Genomic DNA, 27,955 nt, shown 5'->3' with positions numbered 1-27,955 from the left:
TCCATGAATATCTAATGGGAGACAATGCATTGTCTATGCTTTTTACCTCCTTTTCTAGTAAGGTGTTGTTTCCATGAATATCTAATGGGAGACAATGCATTGTCTATGCTTTTTACCTCCTTTTCTAGTAAGGTGCTACGCACCTTCTCATAACCTGGCCCTGTGTACCCTTGTGGAGCCTCATTTACCTTTCTCAACATATCCTGCCAATATGGTGATCATACCACATTAAATGACAAACCATTTGCATATAGACATCTTCCAATGGATTGATCTGCAATCTCTCTAGGATCATTCTTAAATGCTCTCTCTAATGGTCCCCTGCTTCTCTTCACAATAACAGGTTCTTCTTCATCAATTGTGCCCAAGAATGGGTGGCTATGTACCACGATATCAGGAAAATTACTATGAGATGGAGAAGTAGAGGCCTCTTTGATTTACTTCCTCTTCCTCTCAACAAAGGATGGTTTGAGGTATTACCAACTCTTGCATCTGCTTCCTCTTGCTCTCTAATAAATCTTGCTATTTGTTGAGGTGGCAACCCATTTCCATCCTATCCTAGATATGGTTAGATTCCTTGTTGGGGAATGGCACAAAAAAGGGCTTTGAGACGGCTATAGGAGCTAGTTTTTTTCACACTACAAAAGTTGCATATCCAATTAAATGTTCCACCACCTTTTACTTGGTCTATTATTTTGACATATTTCCATAAAGGTGAATTTGGGTCAGTTTTGAAAGTTCGTTGAGGAATAGAGCTAGAAGTCGTTGTCATTATGCTATCTACAACAAGTTAAAAAATAACTATTTAAATTTAAATATTTTACAATAAATTTAATTTTATATAAATAATAAATGTTAAATATTTAAATTTAATTTAAAGTGAAAGTGAAAGTGAAATTATTAATAGTTATGAAAGTAACTTATAATGATATTTATGTATTTACAAACTTCTAATTTACACAATAATTAAAATATTCATGTTTAAAATAATAATAATAATACGAATTAAAATTAAACATCATATTTAATTTTAATTTGTATAATAATAAATTATAAATATGAATATTTTAAATATTTTGTAATTTAAAAATTTGTAAAAATATCATTATCATATATAGGTTTACTTAAAAATTATGAATAATTTTATTTTCTCATTAAATTAAATTTAAATATTTAACATTTACTATTTATATAAATTAAAAATAAAATATAAATCACTAATTAATAAATTTATATTTCGTTTTATTGATAAAAATCTAGATCTGATAAAATAAAAAAGTCTAAAACTATAGAACAAATTTTAAATTTGAAACAAAATAAAAATTTACATACCTATTGCTCCCACCTGTCGTTGTCGAGCTCCCGCCTGTGTTGTCGTTGCAGAGAGTATTGTCATTGCCAAGCAGAGTATTGTCGTCGCCGATCTTTAGCAGACGTTTACGTTTATTGAGCGATGCGTTGTCGCCCTTTTCTGCCTGCGTCATGATTCCTCCTGCCTACGTCGTCACCCTTTTCCGCTGAAATATGTTTTCGCTTTAAGTTTTAGGGTTATTTCATTCTGCGAAATCAAAAGGAAAAACCCTCGAAAATTGCGCGCGACGTGGATTCGTCTAAAAAACACCAACAATACGCCACGTCAACATCAAGTTTGTTGGGATGTGTGGGTAAAAACTCGGATACGTTTCAGCAACGAAAAAAAGGAACCCTGTCCGATTCCACGGGGATTCTAGTCTGGATCCGAATCTGAGTCGAATCGTACCTAGATTTCGGGAAAAACCTAGCCGTACCGGTAACTTAGCTTTTTACAGTTTGCAATGGCCATAGACAAAGACAAGGGAAAAGTTCAAGGGGAAGTAGAGTTTGGCCTATTTCATTTTAATAACAAGGATTGTAGGGGCAGCTACACAAAGGCTTGCTCTCATCTTTTGTGTATGAGTGGATAGTGGGTAAAAGGTGGTGAAAAAATAACCCTAGCTATGAAGGTCAAGTGACTAGGTTGTACATGGAATGTTATGTCATAGGGCTAATGTGACACTACACAAACTTCCTTGGCCTTTCACACAACAAACTACGAATGATGGATATATTTCACTGAATTTCACAGCTAGATTGCAAATTTAAGCAACCAAAAAGGATACTCAGATAACAAATGAGGACAACTTAAACTATTTTATCATTATCAACAAAGCAATAGAATTACAATAGTTTATTGCTCTGCAGATATTCCTTACAGTGCTCTTATATAGAGTTCCCAAATCTGAAATATTTTTCACTGTCCTCAACTACCTAGCTAAGTGTAAACAAGGGTTGTTGAGTGCGCTTGCCTAGGGTGGAGATCAAATTGGAGGGGGCAATGCCTGATCTAGGGTTGAGCCATGGCAGTCATCAAAGCCTCAATTGCCTAGTTGATGATGTGTCTTCAAACAAGGAACTCCAAATTTGTAGTTGTGTGCACTAACGTAGTTATTGGTGGTGACTAAGTGACTCCTTGTTGCCTTGTTATGCTTCCTTTTCTAACTAGCATTATCACTTGGATTAGGATTATGCTAGGTCTACAGCAAGCATTGCAATGGTGCCCAAGTGCTGGAGAAATGATAGCGTTGGTTCAACAGATGATGGCACACCACATGGATATAAAATAGGTCTGAAAACTCACTCATCAAACCTGATTTAGACCTGTTGTCACAGGGCCCAAGATTGGCACTTGATTTCAATTTTTTTAATTTGCTTTATTAATATTTTATTTATTTTTAAATATATTTAATTGTGGTGTTAAAAATCACCTTTTATATTTGTTGGGCCAACGCAGCTAATGAAAATTACAGTCCTTCCTTCCCCAAATTGCTTGCCCACAAGCAATTTCAAACTTGGGTGCTCAAAAATCTTCACTCCTTCCCATGAGGCGTCCTCAAGTGGAAGATTCTGCCATTTCACTAAATACTCTCAAATAATCGTGTTTATCAGCTTCTTTTCTCTTACATCCATGATTGCTTTGGGCTCCAAAATTAATTTCCCATCATCATCAAGTGGGAGCAGCTCTAATGAAGGAGTGGCATGTCGTCCAAGGGCCTTTCTAAGGTATGACACATAAAAAATGTTATGAATCATGCTATTCTCTGGAAGTTCCAGCTCATATGAAACCTCAACAATCCTCCTTATTATCTTATAAGGTTAATAAAACCGTTGCTTCAACTTCTTAGCTCCACTAACCTTGAGTGAAGATTGTATATAGGGCTGCAACATCAAGAATACCATGCTCCACTCCTCAAAAATCCTTTCAGTTTTGTAGTGATCAGCATACAACTTTTGTTGGTTTTGGGATCGTTGTAGACTATCTTCGAGTGTATGAACAATATCTAGGCTTTTTTGTTGAACTAAATCTCTAGCTCCAAAAACTCTACTATCTGAGAGAATCAAATTTGTGAATGAAATAGCATCATAACCATAAAGAGCCTTGAAAGGAGTCATACCTAGACATGTGGTGAGTAGAATTGTAGCCATACTCCCCAAGGTGGATCCACTTAAGCCAAGTTGTTTGATGTTCAGTAACATAGTTCATCGAGCATCCTTCTATCCATTTGTTCACAATTTCCATTTGCCCCTCAATTTGAGGGTGGTAGTTGTTGTCATTTTATGACACCATTGGTCCATTAGTGAGAATCGATCAGAGATATGATCCATGGACCAGCGCTGCCCCAGTTGATCAAGGAGAAAAGCAATAGAATTATGAAGTGTGAGGTGTTGTCTTGTCGAAAGCAAGTTCCTAGGCCTTCTCTTTCTCTTCTCCCAAGAACTCCGGACCCTCGAGGTTCCGAAGTTCCTTTCATTGGCCTTCTCTTTCTCTTCTCCCCAGGACTCCGAAACCCCGAGGCTACGAAGTTCCTTTCCTTGGCCTTCTCTTTCTCTTCTCCCCGGAACTCCGGAACCCCGAGGTTTTGAAGTTCCTTTCCTTGGCCTTCTCTTTCTCTTCTCCCCGGAACCCTGAGGTCCCGAAGTTCCTTTCCTTGGCCTTCTCTTTCTCTTCTCCCCGGAACTCCAGAACCCCGAGGTTCCGAAGTTCCTTTCCTTGGCCTTCTCTTTCTCTTCTCCCCAGAACTCCGAAACCTCAAGGTTCCGAAGTTCCTTTCCTTGGCCTTCTCTTTCTTCCCCGGAACTCCGGAACCCCGAGGTTCCAAAGTTCCTTTCCTTTGCCTCTTCCGAACTCCAGAACCCCGAGGTTCCGAAGTTCCTTTGCTAAGTCTCCTTCTCTCTTCTCTTAATCGCCTCTTCCCTTCCCCGGAACTCTGGAATCCCGAAGTTCCGAGATCCCAAGCCTAAGTCTTCCCAACTTCCTTCCGGCTTGCAACACTTCTAGATGGTGTGATCAACACTCAAGGTTTTTTATGCTCCAACAACTCTTGCAACCAGTTTTCTATATAAGGTTGTTAGGCCTCATTGTAAAGGGTTCTCTCCCTATTGGCTTAAGCAATTCTATGCTTTTCGCCTTCTCTTAAAGACTTGTATATTTTGCATTTCTGTAACTGTAAGTTTGGCCATTGGCCTTTGAATGAATCGAAATCATCATTCTTGCCTTACTTCAACTTATGAATGTTGTGTATGTGTTCTTACCTTCATTGTGAGTGTATGTTTGTGGCTTTCTTTCACATATATGCTGTGTTAACCTATTTCTGGGTGTGACTTGTGGGAAACCTTCTCCCCTCTTGACATTCAGCAAGTTCTAACCTTCATACGTGCGTTGAGGTCATTCATGCAACTGAAGTTTGTGCATCTTCTGGGTGTTTCAATTGATTCTTTGTGCCATTTAGGGTGGGGAGAGAAACATCTCTTATCTTGGTGCATCACCTCCTTTCATTTTAAGCATTTCTCTCTTCCCTTTTCCTCTACAAGTTGTTAGGATAGGCTTAGAAGTAAGATTTTGAAGTGTTGAGTTGGTTCAACACCTGCACCTGGATTGAGAAGGAAGTCGGCCTTCTCCAGAGATTCAACCCCCTTGCGCAAGGTCCCACACTTCGGGGTTGTTTCCATGTTTCACGAGGTTGTTGAGTTGATAGCTCAGCAAGGGTGCAAGCTTTTGTGATAACAGTAACTAGTGCTTGGGGTCAATTCCATACCTCTAAATCTAAAGGGTTATTGTCAAAACAAGCTGATATATCTGCTATCCTTGTCACTTACAATATTCCTTGGCAGTCCATGAGGTCTAAAAATCTCTAAAACCAAATCAAAACTTGTGAAACCCAACACTATAAATATATGGCATGATAATGAGCAGATTTAGTGAGTCTATCAATAGCTACATAGATACAATCCTTACCTCACACCCTTGGGATTCCTATGATGAAATTCATGGAGATGCTCTCCCATTTCTAATTTGGAATGGATAGGAGCTGCAACAAACCAGCTAGAAATGCATGTTCTATTTGTTTTGTTGGCAAAACCAAACACTCCCTAACATGCATTAGAACATCACCTTTCAGCCCCTTCCATGAAAAATGTTCCCTTATCTGCTTGTATGTCTTGTGGTATCCTAGGTGATCAACAAGTAGTGTATCATGACATGCCCTCAAAAAAATTTCCCTCACCTTTGACTCCGATACAAAATAAATCTGATCCTTATAGAGAATGAGCTCATTCACTACTTTGTACCTATTATCTTGTAGCTTTCCTTCCAAAATGTCAATCAAAATTGTGTTCTTGGCATATTCAACTATTATAGAAACCTGCCAATCAGCAGATATATCGGTCATAGAGCAGAAATAAGGTTTCCTATAGAGTGCATCAACCACCACATTATTCTTCCCCCTAATATATTCAATGTCAAAATTGTAGGCTTGAAGCTTACCCATTTTAGCAGCCTATCATTCAAATCTTTTTATTGAGGAAGAACTTCAAGCTGTTGTGATCTGTTTTTACCACAAACTCCCAATAGACCAAGTATTGCCTGAATTTGGCTAGTGCATGCATGATGACTAACATCTCTTTGTCGTAAATAGAGAAGCTCCTCTCCATTTCCTTGAGCTTCCTACTCACAAATGATATAAGGTGAATAGAGTGTCTATTTTTCATCAACACTGCTCCAATCCCCTCTCTTGAAGCATCACATTCTAAAACAAAGGAAGTGAAAAATCTATAATAGCCAAAATAGAACATAAACACATTACCTCCTTGAGCTTGTCAAAAGATCTTTGTGTTGAATTGCTCCATGAGAAGACCCCCTTCATCAAACCCATCAATGGGACTGGAAGCCATGAAAACCCCTTGACAAACCTCCTATAGTAGCTGCAATGTCACACAAATCCCCTCAAATGTGACAACATCTTGGGTCTACGCCAATCCTATATCACCTTGCTCCTCTCCTCATCCACGCTAACCCTTTGGGAACTAATCTTATGCCCCAAATATAATATGGTGTAGAATGAATGCTTCTCTAATATGCCAAGCACCTCACTGATGTGCTTCACATGAACCTCCCATGTTTTACTAAATCAAGATGTCATTAAAGAAAACCAACACAAACTTTCTCAATTGTAAAATAAATACCTAATTTGTGCATGATTGGAATGTGTCAAGTGCATTTGTCGACCCAAATGGCATGACAAAGAACTCACAATACCCATAACAAGATCTAAAAGTTTTAATGTGCAGATCCTCATCTCTAACCCTTATTTGATAGCACCTCGATCGCAAATCAATCTTAGAGATGTACACCACACTATAAAGCTCATCTATGAACTCATTAATCCTAAGTATGGAATACCAATTTTTATTGTCTTCTGGTTGAGGGCTCTATAATCAATACACAGCCTCAGTACCATCTTATTTCTTGACAAAAACCAAGAAAAATGCAAATGGGGTAGAGCTAGGTTATATGTGCCCCATGTCCAACAACTCCTTAATTGCCTTCTCAATATCCTCCTTGTAACTCCTAGAATAATGGTAAGGAGTAATGATGATAGGGTTTTCTTTTTCCTCGAGCTCAATCACACGCTAAAAGACCCTATCCGATGGTAAACCTGGAGGAATTTTGCTAAACACCTTGCTATGATTATCGAGGACGGACTAAATGTCAACATGATAAGACTTCTTATCCTTGGATGAAATAGTATCTATAATCAAACACTTTTCTGCCCAAGCTACTTATTTTCTACGAAAATCCCTCCCCATCCTCTGAGTTGAAACAACCATGGTGCCCCCATTCGATAAGCCATGAAGGACTACCTCCTTCCCATTGGATTGAATGTCAACTCCGTAGTCTGATAATTTTGTGCGTATTCACCAAGTGAGTGCAACCATTACACTCCCAATACTGAATTCATCTCACCAATTCCAATCACATAGAAGTCATCTCGCATCTTATGCCCTCCTAAAGTCAACTCCATCTGCCCAACCCTTCGGTTGCATGGAATAGTAAACTCATCATCTACTGTAACATTAAAACCCTCAAAGTCTTATGTCCTCAAACCCAACTTAGCCACCAAGCCCTCATCAATGAAGTTGGGGGTTGCTCCACTATCAATCAAAAATATCACCTTACATCCCTGCAAGACACCTGTAACTCGAAGAGGATGATATCTAAGTGCTCCTAAAAGTGCTGCAGCTGTACCCCTTGAAGCATCTCTGCCTGTCTTCTCCTCATGCTCAATCTCATCCACCACAAACTTAGGCTCAGACTTCTCAACCTCTAAATCCTCATTGGATACTACCTCAATGTAGCTTCTGCATACCTATCCCTTTCACAAGCATCTATGTCTTGGCTCCAATGGCTCTCTACATATGAAACACGACTTCTGACTTTGAAGCTCATTCTTAGATTCTTCTGTTTTGCTTGGCTTACGAGGTAGTGCCTTGGGCTGCGAAACATCCCTACAGAAAGATCTCTTGTGCTGTCCTAATGGTGCATTCCTAGAATAGCAATTGTTCTTGGTTGTGGTATCCTCCAAACTCAAGGCCCTCCAAATGGCATACTGCATAGATGTAGTCTCAATAGCTCTAACCAAGGCTTGAAGTGACTCTGATAGTCCCTCAAATATCTGGCGCCATGACTAAAACTTGGTCAAATTTTGTTATATAGTCCTCCACTGAACAATGCTATTTCAAGCATATCAACTCTCTGAAATGCACCTCAAGATCCTTTCTATCAAACCTATCTATGAGCCTTTGTGTGAAATCAAAATATGTCACAACACTACAATGTCCTCGTGTGATTAACCCATGATGCCACCACTTGTGTTTTACAATCTGAATCAAGAATAGCAAACTTGATAGAATTCAACTTCTGTCATAGGGTTGAGTGAAAGATATGTATCTAGTTTCTGAACCCAAGCCCGTGCAGTCATTTTCCCTGAACCATCAAAAGTTGGGAGAGTCAACTTATTCAACCTATGCTATAAATCTATATTAAATTGTTGTATGGCTTGTCTCTCTCTTGATCCATTTCTAGATTTATGGAACTGTATGAATGGGATTTGATGTCTAAAATCCGAAACAAGTTTTGAGTATTCATCTAATACAAGCATTAAAATCATTTCTTGTAGGATTCAACTCGTCATCTTCTTGTCTCAACTCAACTGTAGGCAAGAATGAGGGTTGTGTGGGTTTAGTAACCCTGCTGTTATGAATTTTAATCCCATTCTGATTTGAGTTGCTGCCTTCTACTCCATTATTGTGTACAAATCTGGTGGAATTGTTAGTGCTATTCATGTTCTGCAGCATTTGGAGGAGTATTTGTATTGTTTGCTCCTACAGTTTGGCCATTCGTTCTTGCCTCTGTGCCATTTATTGCATGAAGGCTCTCCAATCCTCCTCCTGATCCAGCATCTTCTTAATTTTGCCTCCAATTCCAAACCCTAACTACTATGGCTCAGCTTCAAGATTCTTTATTTCCCTCTCCAAGGCCTATTGATCCCTTTGGCTCGGTTGCACACACAAGATTTACCCAGCAAGCTGGCAAATCTGCTAGCTCTTATACCAATGTTATGTCCCAAGGTTAATGTGACACTAACCAAACTTCCTTGGCCTTTCAACACAGCAAACTACGAATGGCCGATATTATTTCACTAAATTTCACACAACTAGATTACAAATTTAATCAATTAAAAAGAAAATCAGATAACAAATGAGGGCAAGTTAAACTATATTTTAATCATCAATGGAACAATAGAATTACAACAATTTATTGCTCTACAGAGTTAAAGTTAGACTAAGTCTAGAAACTCGTACAGTGCTATTGTATAGAGCTCCCAAATCTAAAACATTTTTCACTATCCTCAATCGCCTAGCTGAGTGTAAACAAGGGTTGTTGAATGTGCTTGCCTAGGGTGGAGATCAAACTGGAGGGGACAGCACCTAATCTAGGGTTAGAGGCATGACAACCCTCAAAACCTTAATCGCCTAGCTAATAATGTGTCTTCAATCAAGGAATTCTAGATTTGCAAGTGTGTGCACTAACGTAGTTGTTCCTGGTGACTGAATGACTCCTTGCTGACCTGTTATGCTCGCTTTTCTAACTGGCATTATCACTTGGATTAGGTCTTTATGATAGGTCTGTAGCAAAAAACTGCAATGGTGCCCAAGTGCTGGAGAAATGATGGCACTGCTTCGACAGAGTAATGGCATGCCACACGAATACAAAAAAGGTCTGAAAACTCACTTGTCAAACCCGATTTAGACCTGCGAAATGGATCTGCTGCCTAGGGGTTCACTCGCCCAGATCTATGGAAGTCTTGGACAGCGCTTAGTTCCTTGGATGCTTGCCTCTTTTTAGATGTTTGACTCACCAAACTGGTCTGATCGCCCAAGTAACCTCACCTTGGGTCTACTATAATTTAATTCAGTGGCTCTAGATATTGGAAAATCCATGTGCTCAGCCTAGAAGCGTTGGAAATGGTATTCAGTACCTCTACAGGTAGTTAAAATATGATTTGCAATCTGAAAATACTGTGAAAGATGTAATTTACTCAGGTTGGAGTTGAGTCCAAACCTCGAGATGCTCTAAATTTACTGAAGTTGGAGTTGCGTCCAAACCTCAAGATGCTCTAAACAAGGGTTTCATCCCTATTTGGAGCATTTAAAATTCTTGTCATAACAAAATAACTCTTTTTTTGATACCTCCACCCAGCAACCAAAGCCAAGAATATACCTATTAGAAAAATGCACTAGGGCCCAAAATTAGAGCTTCAAATTTTATAATTTACTTTATTTATTTTTAAATTATTTTAATTGTGGTGTTAAAAAACACCTTTTATTAATTGTTGAGCTGAACCAACTAAAGAAGGAACATAACATGGAAGGCGAGACAAGAATAAAGGGCATCCATTAGAGACTACACAACCTAATATGCCATTTCTCATCCAAGCCATGAATGTTATGAGTGAAAGGAGAGAGGGTTCTACCAAGGGAAAAAGAACTACTAGTAGTGTTGCAGGGATATTCAATATGCAATCATACGAATTGGCAAAATCTTCAATTGCCAAAGTTTTCTTTGCCCATGCCATACCATTTCATGTGGCATAGTTCCATATTTCAAACAAATATTCAAAAATACAATTCTTGTTGTTCCCTCATTTGTCCCCTCTAGAGAACATGCAGCAACTTCTTTGCTAAGGAGAGTATTCTATGGTGAGTGGTGACGGAAGATATAAAGCAAACTCTGATGAGAATAGGTTGCTCTATCATTATGGATGGGTGGACTGATATTAAATATCGGCTACTCATCAATATCATTATCACATGTTCAGCTAACTCATATTTTCATAGAATTATTGATTGTTCATAGAAGAGGGAGGATGCACACTTCCAATTTTAGATTTTCAAGGACACCATGGAAGAAGTTGGACCCTCAAATGATGTACAGGTACTGAGTAATTTAGTCAAAGTACGTAAGTTAGTTGGCTTGATGGTGGAGGGTGCTTACAAACACATTTTTGGACCTCATGTTGTGTTCATGTGTTGAACAATGTATTGAAAGACATTGAAAAGATAGATTGGGTGAAGGCGGTGGTGGCAAAAGATAGAGATATACAAATGTTCGTTTGCAACCATCACACCTCACTCTCTTCAAGACTTTTTTGAGGAATGTTTTCTCAAGCCCATGGATACTAGACATGCCAACTGCTTTATTCTGTTAAAAAGAATGTTTGAGGTGCAAGAGCTTTACAATAAATGATGGTTAATTTGGGTTGGGCTAGTGGCATGAGGCAAACTCAATTGGAGGACAATGAGTGAAGCAAAAAATTCTTGATGATAATTGGTGGTCCACAATGAGGAAAGAAATATTTTATTTTATTCTTACATTATTAATGTATTGATGTTTCTAACTTGTAAATTATTTTTTATTTTTTGTAACAACATCCACTCTTACTGGTTTCAATCTTCATTTTTTATTTTATTTTTTTATTTTTGTAAGTTGTTTGTAAATATGTTTGTTGCTTCATCTCACTTCTGTAGATCATAAAATATGCTAATACAAACTTTCCTAGTCTTGAAGAGATTTGTGAGATATTTGATAGCATGCTTAGTTATATAAAGCAAGCCATTCATTCATAGCAAGGATATTAATTTGGGATTTCGTGACAAACATATCAAGCCCATTATGATGCAACCATGGAGCATATAGGGTCTAATGTGATGTAGCAATGAAACACCATGAACACCCCACTTCATATCGCAGCCTATTCTCTAAACCACAAATGGTATTGTGTGACCTAATCACACATCACCCCATCCCAAATAGGGACCCCCTACCTTTTAGGCTCTTTTGGTCGTTTGGTTTTTGTTTTTTGGGTTCTTTTGGTGGTAGTCTCGTTAGTCTCTCGGTTTTGCAAGTGTTTGGGGGGGAACAATTTGATTAAGTCTGCTTTTCGTTTGAGCGATTTTGGTGAAGTCTAGGGCATGTTTTGTCAATTTTAGGGTTTTTGCCTTCAATCCAAGATTTTAGGGGTTTCTTTTAGGGTTTTGGAAAAAGTAAACATACAACTGGAATCAGGACCCTTCAAGGAACCTCCCAGTAAAATTTGAGCGAAAATGGAGCAACTTTCTATATTTAGAAAGTTCCTATTTTTTAGGGATTTTACCGAGTCCCGGAATGTCGTCATTTTGCCAAAAATCAAACTTACTATTTTTCGTAAGTTTCTATTTATAGTAAGTCATTATGTGTCCTATTTTAGGGTCTAACGCTGACATTTTTTTAAAAAGTTTCTAATTTTGGAAAGTTTGTTCTGACAAGACCATTCAAGCAAGGTGATGAAGATCAAGCATTCGCGACTACTTCTAATTACGGAAAGTCAGAAAGCAGACAGGGACAGTCAGAAAATGGTTAAGTGTTGGAAGCCCATTCCTAAAGTGGAAAGCTTGAGAAATTTGTCTGTCCGGGAAATCACCCCAAATCCATATATGGTGGCCTGATCCGGAAGAAGCTCAGAAATCCACCTAAGTCGGAAGGAAGCAAAGAAAGGATGAAATTCCCTCTTCAAGTCAAAAATCCGCCCCAAGCCAAGAATGGGTGCCAGAATGGAAGAGTCATGGAAGGAGGAAAAAATGTTGAATTCCTTCCTTAGGGTGAAATAGCGCCCAAGAGAGGGAAAGAACGCCAAATTCACATGGTCTTGGAATTCATAGTGAATCAAGGAATTTCCTGCCTGAGTCAAAATTGCGCCTAAGCATTGTGGAGGGCGCCAAATTGGGGATGCAAGAAATCCATGGAAATGTTAAAATTCCCCACCAAGTGCAAAATGCCGCCTAGGAAAAAAGGAGGGCGCTAAAATGGTATGCTCATGGACAATGGACAAAATGATGAAATCCTCCTCCATGGTGAAAATTCACCCAAAGCCAGAGAAGGGCACCAGAATTGAGGTGTCATGGAAGAAGGATAAAAATGTCGAATTCCTCCTCCATGGTGAAAATCCGCCCAAGCACTCAGGAAGGCACCAAAGTCAGCAAGTCATGGAGAATTCAACATTCAATGAAATTCCCTCTCCAATGCAAAATTCCGCCCTAGGAAGTCAAAGGGCGCCAAAACTACTCTGTCATGGAATTCATAAAAGGGGTGAAATTCCTTCCTCCTAGCAAAATGTTGCCCTACCCCCCATGAAGGCGCCAAAGTGGAGAGGTCATGGAGGAATGCAAAATCAAAGAATTCCTTGGCCAATGCAAAAATCCACCCCAAGCCAAGGGAGGGCGCTAAAGTTGATATGCCTTGGAGAATGCTCAAACTCATGAATTCCTCCTCCATGGAGAATTTGCGTCCAAGGGTTCATTAAGGTGCCAAAACACACAAGGCGTGCAGGATGGAGAAAATTCAAGATCCCAAGGAATGGAGGGATCAACACCTTGGTTAATGAAAGGGATATCAGAATGGTGAAGGCATGGAAATGATGAATTCCACCATGCAAAATGAATTCCATGCTCAGGATTGAAAACTGAAGAAATTAGTCTAAGGCATGAAAGTCCAAGGATCAAGGAGGAATGAAAAGCAAAAATCCCCTCTGGAAAATTTTTGAATTTTCCATTTTTAGACACCAAAACTTATCAGAATCTGGAAATTTTTATAGATTCGGAATCGTGAGGAATTTCTCTATCCAATGGACTTGGCTCCTAAATTTTAGGATGATCCCTAAAAAATAGGGGATGTTGAAGAAGCATGAAAATTCCCTCCGAAGCAAAAAAGGACAAGTTAGAATGGAAAATCAAGCGAATCTTGAAGAATCTTTCAATTTCCCTCCTAAATTTGAAAGAATGGAAAGTTAATGAGTTGACGAAGGGAATCTTCCAAGTATGATACATAACTTAGTGCATTAAGTGAAACTTCTAAATTCGAACTCACTCACAAGGGAAGTTTCTTTTGCATGGCGCAATGATTGGGAAAGTATAACGCATAATAAATTCAATTACTAAATTGATGCCTCCTAATTTAGCAGTACGATTTGAAGAATTCTATATAAGTATGGAGAGGCATTTCATTTCTCACGTGCAGGATTCAAAAAAGAAGAATTGGAGAAGTGAAGAGAGGTCATACTTAGTCGATTTTTTATCATTTCCAAGGTGCTTTTCAGGATACAGCTACCCTCACCAGGCAAGCATTGATCAAGGCGGAGATGAAAGGTTTCCTTCCTCATTCCCAAATGAATTCCACATGGGAGGAAATCAGCGATACAAATTTGGGCACATTCAATCTGGTTGCATTCAAGATTAGAATGTTCGGGACAGCAGGGCATAGTCCGTCACCAACAGCTGTCAAATTTGTCAAGAGCGGAATTGTTGCGGCAACTGGTTGTCCTCTTACTATTCAGTGTCCAAACTTGATTCTGGAGTGTGCAAAGCATTATAATCTGGAGCAGAAGACAATTTCAACGTCAGATGGCAAGTTGTTGGCGACATTGACTCCGGAGTCAATTGGTGAGGCTTTCGGAATTCCTTCACAATATTCCATGACGTACAGGACCAGCAACGGAGCTAAAGCATTATATGAAGCAGGTCCTGCTAGGTGTGCTGACCTGATTAATAAACAGTGGTTGTTGAAGCCTAGGATGCATGCCTCCAAAATGCCAAAGACTCTCACTATCTTTGAGTTCAAGCACGAATATGTAGACCTGATAATGATGCTGAGCAAAGTAATGGGGTGTTCACATTTTGTGAACTTTGAACCATGGATGTTCTTCTACATAGGCGAGATCATAAATGCAAATGGGCTAGTTAACTGGGCCAGATTGATTAGTCATTACTTGCACGAACAACTGAAAAACTTAAGAGAAAGAAAGTCCCAGTCCTTCTTCATGAGCTCCTACCTAATCTATATGCTTGCGTGAAGGGGAGGATTTGATGGTCTGCCAGCAAGTGGAATCATGGGTTGCGGACTAGCACAACTGAAAGTGCATGAGAGTTATCCCCAGCTGCATCTTCACAATGTTAGTTCTTACAGGCTAGCCAATGACACCTTCACTATGTACTTCACACGGCTTATGCAAAAGCAGTTGCACGTAAGGGTGTCGTCGCAAGCAAGAGCCTTGGTCTAGAGGTATGGAGCCACGTTCTTACAATTTCCTAAATTCACCTACATCAGGACGCAGGGATTTTCATTCCAAACATACAAGTTGCCAAGGTATCCATCAGAAAAGCTCATATTGTTGGAACTCATGAGGCAGTTAACAGCTTATGATCAATTACGGAAGAAGAAGAAGAAGAAGAAGCAATCTATTGAATTCCCAATTGTCCTACATGACTTTGTGGAAATGTGCCCAGGTTTGGAAGCAGCTGAGAGTGCAACAGAGGAGTTGGCATTCTATCGCTTGCCATTTTATACATCCAAAGCCCAGTATGATCCTTACCGCCAAATCACGAAGGTTGCTGGCGTGAAATTCATACACAAATTTCACTTAGAAGATTATTGGGCAGGTGTCGAGGATGACCTTGAGGTCCGGAGGAAAATGCATTCCAGATTGCCCCTTGACACCATCAGGATAAGTGAAATTTACCAAGTGCCGAATCAGTTGAAAGAGGATTCAAATTTGGTGCAACCTGAATTTGAGAAAGTGAAAGATCAGCCCATTCAGTTGCTAGACTGGTCAGAGCCCAAAATTGATGATTTGAATGTCCTGGCTAGACCGGTGCTGAAATTCACTATGCACTGGGTTGACCAGCAAATAAGGAAGTTGGCGGAAGGAAATGTTTGTTTGACATATCAGCTAATGGGAAGTCTAGATTCCCACAGTGAAGCAACCGAAGGTTCTTCACAAGCCTAGGCAAGAGGGGAAGTCCGGATTGATAAAGGGAAAAGTGCCCCAAAGAGACCAAGGGCGGCAAGGAAGAAAGATATCCAGCAGGAAGTTCAACAAGAGGTGCGACAGAAAGAACCTCCGCAAAAGAGAGCAAGGATAGAGAGGGAGCATTCACCGGCAAGTTCCTCAAGTGTACAGGAAGTAGAGATGATTGCACATCCAGCAGGTCCACCTCAAGGAAATACTCCAGCACCAGATATACAGCATTAACGCTTCACACGGACCCAATCAGCCAAGAGGTCAAAGACAAGAAAGTTCTCCACACCAGGAAGAGACTCGTCAGGATAGCTTCGTGGAAGTCATCCTTGGCGAAATGGAAGAAGAATCACAGGAGCGGGAGCACATGGAAGTCCATGGTCACTCCATTCCCGCTCCAGATTGGTTGATAGGAAGGTTGAGGAAGGAACCAGAAAAAGAGATTGATCCAACTCAAGAATTAGAAGAATTGTTGAAAAAGATGGATCAGCCAGCAGAAAGGAAGGCTCCCCCGAAATTTTCTAAGGTTGTAAGGGATGAGTCTGGATCCCAAACCCTGCACATTGCTAAGCTTGCAGTGGATAAAGACAGGAACGAAATCGGGCAGGAAGATTATGTTTTCAAACAAGTTGATCTTGGTCATGTTTCCACGGGACAAGTAATTATAGACTTCGAAGAATCTTCCTTAGCTAGGAAGGAAAAGATGCTGAAGTCAAAGGCGAAGTGTAAGAGACTGAGGGAAGAAAATAGAGCTCTATACGAGTACATCGGAAGTTTTAAAAGGCCACTCAGGGAGGCAAGTCCTTCATTCATTCCTCCTCCTTCCCTTCCTAAGGAAGTTGTTGGTGATGCGGAAGTAATTAGAGCAATGGCACAGAATTCCAAGGAATGGATAGAAGATGTTTACATTGAAGCGGGAAAATTCATCGAAGACTTGGCTCAGCTTCATTCGAAGTTCGTAGACCTCCTAAGCATATTGGAGACAATAGAAGGATTGTGGGAAGATGTGCACGTATACCAAGACTTAACCATTCCACGGCTCAGGGCTCTGACAAAGATTCCAAGGCAAATTCTAATTGATGGGAAAGTAATTCAGGAGAATGAGGTTTATGACTTTCCCCGATGGTCCTGCGTTGTTTGCTCAGGAAAGAACATCTTCGATAAATTCTGCATGGAGACCCTAACTTTGAAGGACTTGATCAGAGGGGTGCAGGAGGAAATCATCAATGCAATTGAGGCACTGTTCGGAAGGAAACTCAATGATAGTGGAATAACAATGAACTCCCTGAAATCTCAGTTGCACGAGTTCTCTTCATAGGTAAATTCCCTAAGGAACATTTTGCAAATGTTTCTTCATTTTCCAATATAATGCAGAAGACACGGGAAATCATGATGGAATGGGAAAGCTTATTTTCCAAGAGCGAGGAAGAAATTGCCTTGATGGAATTCAATATCGAAAATGTGCCAAGTGTCTCCATTGGAGAGCTGGAAGCTGTCGTCAGTAAATTCGTTGCATATGCCATAAATGAACGTGATAATGGTCGTCCATTCTTGGACGAGAATCTTTTGGCTGAATAGTGGCGGTTGGAACATTTTTTACTTTGTGGTGGTCCGGTCAATGCATGTTGAATGCATGAGGAATCTTCTTGCATGCAGCCGCCTTATTAATGGTTCTATGACGGATTCTCTGCGCATGTCGTCGTCGCATGGGGAATGATGGGCATTTATTTCTTGCATGGGAGTGTTTATTGTATTTTGGGCATGTTTGATGTAATGAGGTGCATTTAATGCACTAATGGGCGCCAATTTGGGGCTTTTGAAATAAATGTATATGGGCCTTATGGGGTATTTATTGCTGATTCCCACCTTGTTGCATCTTGAGTGGGGAATCTTCTAGGGTGAAACCCTAATTAGGGTTTGCGTGTGTAATCATGGCCTGAGGCCTATATAAAGGGGCGACCCCCCTCATTTGTAAGGGAGGAGAGATTATTATCTGAGATTGTTGCATCAGGATTGTTGAAGTAGCCAACTTAATACATTGTTCAATTTTGATGGTGTATTCTTGTTCTATTTTAGCAATCTGCATGGTCTTGCTCTCTTCATAGATTAGATTTGCTTTCATGTTGTTAGAAGAACTGGATTTGATTGGATTACTTGTTGCAGAGTCCGAGATCATACTTTTGGTGTGCAACTGATTGTTGCATACTGTGCAAAGTTAGCCTGAGCCCTTTGTTATGTGTGTATGCTTAACTTCAATTATCACTGCAGATTGTTCGATTTGATGGTCTACATTGGTAATCTGAAAAACCTCTACACACCCTTTGAAGATTGCACCGCCTTCGCGTAGTTGTGCTCTGTTGGCGAAGCGAAGCGTGGTTTGATTTTGCATGAGTGATCCCGTCTCTTGTCCTTAGGATTAGATTAGATTCAGCATAGTTCTCTCTACCCTATTAAGCATATTTCGAAAATCCAAAAATCCAAAAATGGGGCTTTCATTGCAAATCATTCACATAGAAATCCTTGAACTTGCATGAGTTTGTTATCCTCTTCAATTGAATATGTAAGGCCCCTTGGGTTAACAGCAAACCCATCAATAAACTGAGTTACGTCCACGCACTGAAGGAACCTTGGAGTTAGCCGTTTGAACTTTTTGTGCAATCTTAGCATACGGACTGATTTTGATCAAGAGAGAGTAAGGTGACTGTTGGTAACTTTATTCTATGTTCGACGATGTCATAAAAAACACGTCAACAAGTATGTAGTGAGGCTTGGGAGAGTGCCTCCTTTTAATGAGGAGGAGGTGAAAAAGGGTTCATTAAAGCCTTATGAAGGATGTATACTAATCAGGAATCTACTTTACTTTGAATGCAATGGTTAGCCTTTGTAAATCTCAAAGGTCCAACATTTAGCAAACCAAAGGTGAGGACTAATGAAGCTATATTAGCTCAAACTAACCCTAGTGGATGGTGGACATGGCACGGCAAGGATACACCAAAGTTGAGGATGCTTACAATTCATCTCCTTTCAACAGTTGCTAGTCTATTTGTTGCAGAAAGAGATTGATTTTGGTTCAGCTACATCCAATCAATCAAGAGGAATAGGCTTATCTCTCCAAGAGCAAAGAAGTTGGTGACCATGCAAAGTGTCTTGCAAATTCAAGATGGACAGACTCCTGAGTGTCATCAAACTCTAGCTGCATGTTGAGATGTTGATCCCAAAAATTGGGCACAAGTTGATGAGGAGGCACAAAAGGGATTAGTTGGGCTTCTTTTGGATGAGGCAGTCCCTAATAATGGCAGTGACCCAATCTTGGCCTCTAATATTGATGCAATGTTAGAAGATATTTATTAGGGGCGGAAATAGATTTTCTATGTTTTTGTTGCTTTGTAGTTAAAACTTGCAGCCTTTGGGCATTTTGTTGTAATTTTTATATAATAGTAATTTACATTGATAACGAAAGCTATGAATTTTGTTAATTTGTGTATCAACTGGATGTGAAATCTAAATTCAACTTTAATGTTATTTGTTAAAGTGAAATAATGTATATGATGCAGTGCTCCTGAGGAGGCGTTCAAATAATTATTTCCTAGAGCTGTGAATTGACTAAATCTAAAATTGAAATAGTGGCAAATATTCTTGGCTTCAAATTTCCTTAAAATAGTTTCAGCATAATGTGAAGTAACGAGTGATGGCTTCCATAATAAGGTGTGGGCAATTTAAAAACAGCTGGCAGTCTAATTCTAAGTAGTTGTAATTTTAGCCAGTGGACTTTGATCTTTCTAATTTTTGCGTCGACTGAGTAGAGGCAGCTAATAATTCTATAACTTCTAACAGTCTTTTTGTGGCAAATTCCCATTTGAGCTTCATTTTTAACACCTTTACGGATGACAGCTTTCCAGTAGGGAGTTTTCTAAACTTACTAATCTTTTACCTCTTCTCATGTGTTGCAAACAAGAAGGCAGATATATTGTTTAAAAGGAAGAAGCTTAGAGGGAGAAGGCAGGGGCCGTACCATATGAGGTTTTTGGCTACAGTTAGATCATGGAATTTAGACTGTAGTGTTGGGTCTGACATTTCATTTGCCCTAGAAAGTTTATATGTTCTGTTGGAGTTCTGGGATGTGGTGTTGGGCATATGCCTTCACTTGTTGATGAAATATGTAAATCTTGGAGTGGCAATTTGTAGTGAAATCTTGTTTGAATTTTGTAGGTGATTTGTTTATAGATTGTAAAACTGGAAAAATCTCATAATATCAGTGGCTGTGATATCAGTATATCTATTGTTATGTTGGACATATTGAAAGTCTGTTAGTATGAGTCAATTTTGAGTTGGAAATTAAACCTGACGCCTTACAAACTTATCCTTTTCGTTGGTTAATATTTAAACTTTTGATGATGTTAAATCTAAATTTGGAGTTATAAAATGTAATGTCCCCTTTTTCGCTCTAGTTTGTTTTGAGGACTGTTGGCCAATTCCGAGACCCGTTGGTCAGTCAAAGGCAGAATTAGGGTTTCCTATTTTCTAGGAGGATGTTTTGACAATTATGGTGGCTTGCATGTTGGATTTTTACAGTTTTGATTCTGGATTCCTTATGGGTTTTCAGAAAGCTTCGCAATGATGGCACATGCATAGCAAGCAGTGAAATTTGGCAAACTTACTATTTTTAGTAAATGGGGGCGAAGGCAACTTATTTCTCTGAGTTTTTCTGGGTTTTCTGAGAGCTTCGCGATGGTGTGACATGCAAACAAGTTTGAAGATTTTTTCGGACTTACTATTTTAGTAAGTTGGGACGGCTGCTCAATATGTGGTTAAATTGCATTTGGACACACTTACTATATTTAGCAATATGCTATTTTTAGTAAGTGATAGTTGCTTCCCGTTTTGTGCCCTAATGGAGTTTGGAGACACTTACTATTTTAAGTAAGTACTATTTTTAGGGTTTTGGGTTGAGCCAATGCAGCACAGGCTATGGTAGTCCACCTTGGCATGATGATCCAGAGATTCAGTTCTATTTGTGGCAGATTCCCATGTTCCAGCTCAAATGGCTATTTTTAGCAATGCAATTCAGTACTTTGGCCTCAGCTCAACATTGGCAGTTGTCAATAATTGAAGGTATATTTTAATGGTTAAGCCTTATATTTATTTTATTTAGACTTGGACGATTTGGAGAGGAGAAATAATATTTTTATCCTAAGTCTATTTGGCAAATATTTTACCTTCATAATGGGGTGCCAAAATGTAGTTCAATTTTATAACTTATGGTTGGACGCCTTTGGAGGAAATTCTCATTAAAAAGGTTTATACTTAGTGTTATTTTAGCATTGGCTAAAGTTGGCGTCCACTTGAGGGAATAATGTATTTGTTGTCAAATAAAATATAATTATTCCTTGGGCAATTTATTGTTAAGGAAAAATACTTTATAAAGTGAAATATTAATAAGGCAAGATGGATGCCTTATGGAGAAATAAGTTAATTTTATAATATATTTCACTTATCTACCTTGGATGCCACATTATGATTTTATTATCATTTTTATAAAGTATATTTGCTTCTATGAGAAGGTCGACTTGGAGAAAAAAGAAATGAAATGCAAATTACAAATTTGAGAGAATTGAATGTGCATTTGGATTTGGCATCCATTTGGGAGTGAATTTGAATTTGAATTGGAGCTTCAAAAGCTATAAATAAGAGTGTTGGGCTCTTGTTTCGGGTATCCAATCTTGTTATGATAACAAAGTGCTGTCAAACTCTTACTTCAAGGGATGCATACCTCCTAGTGCCTCAGTTTCGTGCTTGAAAGATAGCGCCTAGCTGAATGTATGACTGTTTCTCATCCAGAGGAGCAGATTGGGCTCAATGTTGGTGAAGATTTGTGTGGTTTCAGAGTGTTCTTGTTGCTGGTCGCAGCGTGTGCTGAAGTAGATTATTGGTCACAGGTCTCAGTGTGTCATTCTCCTCGTTCTAGGTATTTCTTTTATCTCTCTTTTTGGTTTGGGCAATTCATTTTGTGAGTTTGTAGAGTCTAAAATGGTGTTTTGGATTTTATTTTTGCAAAATTGTACCCTAGCTGGCCGTACAATGTGGCTGACTGGTTTGGGATGCATGCATAAATTATTGGGGTCAATTTGCCATGTTTTGTTGTCTTAGGATTGATCGCCTACCTCCTAGTGATCTTATGCTATCAATTTCATGTCATTTGGTTAAGGATTGAGCGAGTTGTGAGTGTTTTAGTGGGATTTGGTGTTGTTGGTCTGTGTGTTTTCAGCATGCTGGGAGTATATCAAATTTAGAGATTTCTGATTTTGGAGTGTCTTTCTTGTGTGGAGTTGGTTTTAGGGTGTGTGGGATCATTGGTGTGGAGAGAAAGATCTTGGTAATTGTTTGCAGTTGTTGGTTCTTCCTTCTTATCTTCGATGATTCATATTGTAATGCTGGTAGTACTAATAGCAATTTCTATTGATCTTTCTTAGACCCGTTGCAAAGTGGAAGAGGTTGGCCTTGCCGCCTATCTTTGGATAGTGATTTCTCTTAATTTGTAATCCATATTGTGAATTGTAAAGCTGGTTAGTAGTACTAGCAGCTATCTAATTGGATTATTGTTCTTAGTCCCACTGCATAAGTGGAAGAGGCTGGCTTTGCCGCCTACTTTGAATATTGTAATACTATCCTCCCGCTGCATAAGCGGTAGAGTTGATTTGTAATGTCATTTTCAGTCCTCCCGCTGAATAAGCGGTGGAGTTTATTGCTATTTCATTTCTAGTCCTCCCGCTGCATAAGCGGTCGGGTGATTGTTGTTCTTTCAGTTTGTAATCTTCTAATTGGCTGGTTGCACCACCATACTGCTGTAGAAGTTCTTACACCCGATGGATAAGCAAAAGGGGTTGGCTTGCCACCCAATATTGTATTTGAGATTTCATTTCCAGCAGTTATTTGAGCTAACGATCCCCTTGACACCGTATGCTCTCACCCTCCCATACTGGGCTCTCGGTGATTAGAAAGTGTAAGGGTTACTTTCAGCATTTCCTTTCTGCACAAGTTTGATTATTCTAACCTTAACGGGTGAATCTTGTTGTGTTAAAAAAAAAATTTAAAAGTAAGGGGATATTACATAAAACGAAAATGAATGGCTTGTATGAGTGAAGATCTGCTTGGATTGATTGCTCTTCGATGGGTACCCAGTACATGATTGCATCAGTATATGACGAATGCCATCTCAATGTTATTATATAAATATTTGAAATTTCCCCTTTTTTAATTTTCCATAATTTTTTAATAGTTGTCCCTAAAATATGGCCTCAAAAAAAGTATGTCTTGGAAACTAATCATAATCTTGTTATTGAAAGACAAACCAATTGGATTATTGTGCTCCAAGCCTGTTGGAAATATATGAAAGATAAGATGAGAGAAAGGTGCAAGGGGGAGAAAAATCAACCACTATAGATGTGTTCGTTAAATGAAGAAGAGAGAAAATGCGAGAACAGCAAAAGGGCTCCTCTGAGAGCCAATACAGAGGACGACAGCAGCCTGTTGTTGCAAGGCGAGATGGTATCACGTAAACATCGATTTCTTCGCTGCTAGCCCAGGAAGTGCTTGTCCTGGTTACTATCTGGATCTCTCTCATTCTACAAGATTGAAGCTAATGAAACATTGTTTCAGATAAGTATATCTCTCCATCATCTCTCTTCTACACTCCATGGTATGTGTTTCCATTAATATTGTTTTATTTATAATATCTCACTTCTAGTAAGACTTATCCCTGCAAATAAGCCTACTACGTGCATCAAGATCTATCTTGCATTGCCTGATGCATGAGGCTAAAGTTATTAATAATAGGCTTTTGCTGCATATATTACAGCAATATTAAATAATATTTTAGCTTTTCAAATACTTTTTGAAATAATTAAATTAGATTTTTGAGATTATTTGCATTTGTTATCCTTTTTCAAAACACATATAAGGAAAAAGATCTGTTTTATCCACTTTCATTTATCAGTTGCCAGATTTTGTTTTGAAAATAAATGAATTCTTTCACATTTGGTTAAAGATTCAAGAATATTTAACCTCAAATGCATAACAGTTCAATTTTTAAACTACAGGGACAAAGGTGTATTATCAATTCTCTCTACGCCTAGAGGATCAGCTGCGAATGTAATCGAAACTAGAGATTCGTTCTCCATTATCCCCTTGGTCTTGGCTCTGTCAACGAATTTTGTATGACAGAAGACTTTCCTTGTACCGGATTGTTTTGTATTATATGGCTTCTGTACATCCTCAATTGTTTAGGGTTTATCTGCCTTGGCTTACTCCTATTTCTTGGTTCTATTGCATTCTATGTTTATTCTGATCGTTAAAAGTTCTAATTATTAGACCAGATCGACTACTACTGTAGTTTTGAGTCCGTAAGTGACTCCCGGACACATAACTTCTTTCTTCCATATGCAAAATAAATAAAAAATCTCTCTGTCACTTTACAGCGGGCTGTGTTAAGCGCCGTTACAGTAGACCTGGTTAGTTGGCTAAAATCTCTATTTACAATTAGAGCATTTCTTGCTGAGATTTTACCATGAAATACTTTTATTTTTAGCAAAAAAAAATGGCAATAATTATCTAGTGGCAAGGCAAAGAGATTTCCATGATGATAACAGGGTTGGTCTAAACTTAGTACATTTCCTCGCATGGAAGTAAGTGTTACTCGTTTACGAAGAAAATAGTCATAACCCTCTGCTTGCAATCCAAAATCCAAGTACTTAAACTTATTTGCTTACCCAATTAAAATCGCCTTTTGCGACTGCAGGAGGTCAATAAATCTGAGGGCTGCTGCAGCGGAAAATCCAATTGAATAGGGATTCAGTGAGAGCAGATTCGCACTAGCTGGGAGCTCAATTCTAGATGTTAACCCAAATGCAGGCCTATCGAAAGCAACAACTTTAGAGCCGATCAACCTAGCCAGAGGTTTCAGCACCCGGTCCCAGGAGAAGACAGAGGCTCCAAACCCATGTAATAAAATTGCAGGAATCCCAATCGAACTATCAATGTCACTCTGTACACTATTCACACCATTGTCCAGATTTGAAGTACCAGCCACTGAAATTTCACTAGAGCAATCAGCCAATTTATGATGTAAATGAACCCCATTGAACTCAACAAAAAGACTGTCTGAATCAGCTAAACTTAGGGGATCCGCCAACTCATCCTGATCTACTCCAGCAATAAAAACCTCCTTCTTTTTCTTCTTCTTAAGCCTATTTTCTCTTTCTAACTCCTGTTCGGGCATTCCTCCGAAGGACCCAATTCCTGAACCTCCCAATTCAGCTGCCCCTGCATTACATTGCGTCCTGTAACTTGTTTTAGGCACTGCCCACTTCTGTTTTTGCCTGTTACTACATATACAGTTTATCTGGACTAACTTTGTAGCGTGTATACTTCTCATATGAACTAATTTAGTTCTATATAAACATGTTTTCTGCACTGTAATAGCTGAGATTGCGAAACTTGCTCCGTTCAAATTTTGAATATTGGTTGCAAACATTTGGATGGAAGATGCAGCCATGGATTTCAGCTGATATGTGGAAGAAGCAGCAAAATCTGGCAGCTAAAATATTGAAAATATTGAAGGATGAGAGGATGATGATGGGTGCCTAATCGTCAACGATTAACTCGTTCCGTTTTAGTCTTAAGATTAATCTCTCATATAGATCTTATTCGTACCTGTCTTTTAAACAGATATTTTTACAGGCCTAATTATTATTAAATATTATTGTTAACAATCAAATATAAAATTAAAAAATTATGTAAAATTCTTATTTTTAAAATAAATTTATTTAATAATATTTTTTTTAGACGGGAAGAATCAGATAGTCTTCAGGTACCACGTGGGTTAGGGAAGACTAGAAAGCTCTTTCCCAATTGAACTAGCCCCACCCTAAATTTATTTAATCATATTTATTAGCATTTTAAGTGATTAACATTTCACCTCTCATAGTAAGCTTAACACAATTAATAATGAATTTTGTATAATATTAATTTTTATTGTATAAAAGAAAAAAAAATTAATTAAGTATACATATTTGTAAAAATAGTATAATTTGGGTTATTATAAATTTCTTATTGAACAATATTATTTTAATTATTGTAACATTAATTGACTATTATTGAATTATTTTTTATCAATTATAAATTTTTTTATTTATGTTGTCCTCATTTTTGTTTCTAAAAACAAAGGACCACTACATGAATTTTTTGTGAAAAAATAAAAAATTTACTCTATAGTACGTTTCCCGAGGTAGAATTTTGACTAATCCTTGGACTGGCTTAATCCTCAGTCTATCCTCGAACTACGTTTCGAATTTCGTCAAATTCTGGGTTCGTTTGCTATGTCTTTCTTTCAATTTCGGGTTTTAAAACCCCGACTGCAGGCGGAGAATTTTCTTCAAACTACAAGTTTTAATGATATTCATTGTTTTGGTTGTTGTAGGGGAATTTTTAGCATATTACATGTGCATCTTTATTAAAAGATATTACTTGCAATTTGTTTTAAATTTCCCTTTCTTGTTTTTGTCTTTTTTATTGTTTTTTCGTCTTGTTTAGTTAAAGTAGAGATTTTTTCGCCCAATTACAAGTAAACTTGCAGTTTGGTCAAAAAACCCCTACTTTAATGGTTTTTGCATGTAATAGGGATTTTAAATCCCCATTACATATGTGCAAGTATTTCTAACTTCTTGTAGGGATTTTATTTCCCTTATACAAGTAATTAAAACTTGTATTCTTCTCCAAAAAACCCGATTTTGCCTTGCAAGTGTTTTTTTTGACAATTTTAAACTTGTCATTTGCTCCAAAAAACCCGATTTTGGCTAGTAAGTGAAAAAGTGGAAAATAAAACTTGTCATTCTCTCCCAAAAACCCGATTTGCATTCCCTTATGCAAAATTGAACTTGTCTTTCATTCCAAGAAACCCGAAATGCAAAAAAAAAAATGGTTTTTGAAGAATTCAAAGCAATTTTTTGTGGAGATTTTCTAGGGAGGAAAGGCGTTTTTGCTTCTACCCTATTTTCATGCATTCATGGACATCTTTCGCGCCAAATGGAAGTTGCATTGACTAGTTTTTCGCCCTAAATCAGCAACCACGTTTTTCATAAACGCCACTTTTTGAGGGATTAAATCTTCAACAAACTCCACTCTCCTAAATCGTTTTGCCCTTTCTCATCTAGGCGTGGAGTTTAGGAGGATTGTTGAGCTATTAAATCATGCCATTTGGTGTGCAAATGATGGCCACGTTTTTTCCACGTGACTCCTTTGGCTACACTTTGCAAACACTTGTCATCATTTCTTCTACTTCCTCCTTAAGCATTTTGTTATAATCCTCTGGGGTGTGCTCTCTCATTGGCACTTTGATCTTCCAAATTTGGGATTACTGCTACATTTATCAGTTTGGGGATTTTTTGCAAAAACGTGTTAAGGGTTTTGGCATTGCAGATTGCTTCTATTTTTGGTCTTCCCTCTTTTAACCAAAAATTGGTTGCATTTTTGGAGAAGCATTTGCATTTTCAAGAAAGGTATGGCTTCTTTCCTTTCTCTCCTTTATTTTATTATTTTCTTGCTTTCTTAATTTTTGTTCTTAGTTGCATTTTTTGGCATGTGTTGTTCTTCCCCCAAAATCGGTTTTTGTGAGAGGATTTTTCCCCTTGGTATGCAATTTTTGAATTGCATTGTTCTTCCCAAAATTCCCTCTTTATTTGTATTCGGGATTTTTAATCTCGATTACAAGTTCAGTGGAAATTCTTGTTCTTCCCCTACATTTAAGGAATTTAACCATTTTTTGTTAAAAATTCCAAGTTAAAAAGTGTGAAATACCCCTCCCTTGTAAATTCAGGTTTTAAAAACCGGATTACATGTTGAAGAGTTCTTCCCATTTTCATGAAAATGACTTTCTTGGATATTCCCATTTCCATCCATTCATGTTCCCCATATCCGTACTTTCCGTTTCCATCATTTCCCGCAAGTCAAAATCTCATTTTTCATCAATTTCTCCATTTTCAAATTTACAAGTGTACTTGTATTCGGGTTTTAAAACCCCGATTGCATGTATGTCCTTTCCAACTTGTATACTTGTGAAAATTCTCCCAAGATCCGAAATTGGTCAAAGTCAAGATTTTCCCATTTCTACATATTTCCCCTCTTCCTCTCACAAAATTGTGAAATTCAAGAATCAAAAT

General features: G+C 38.4%; 1 protein-coding gene across 3 annotated transcripts in view; it reads right to left on the bottom strand.

The window, feature by feature from the left end:
* Positions 1–25,415, bottom strand: part of LOC131046907 (uncharacterized) — a 42,916-nt gene extending 17,501 nt beyond the window's left edge. For all 3 annotated transcript variants that reach the window (XR_009358860.1, XR_009358861.1, XM_057980739.2), the window contains exon 1: positions 24,509–25,415. Coding sequence is in view for 1 of the 3 variants with exons in the window: in XM_057980739.2 (XP_057836722.2) it covers positions 24,509–25,293 (785 nt within the window). In the remaining 2 variants the exon portion in view is untranslated. The remainder of the gene's footprint in view (positions 1–24,508) is intronic.
* Between the last annotated feature and the right edge of the window lie 2,540 nt (positions 25,416–27,955).

Source organism: Cryptomeria japonica, chromosome 9, assembly GCF_030272615.1.
Source record: "Cryptomeria japonica chromosome 9, Sugi_1.0, whole genome shotgun sequence".
NCBI lineage: Eukaryota > Viridiplantae > Streptophyta > Pinopsida > Cupressales > Cupressaceae > Cryptomeria > Cryptomeria japonica.
Note: the sequence above shows the minus strand (reverse complement) of the source record. Positions and strands in the feature narration are given on the sequence as shown.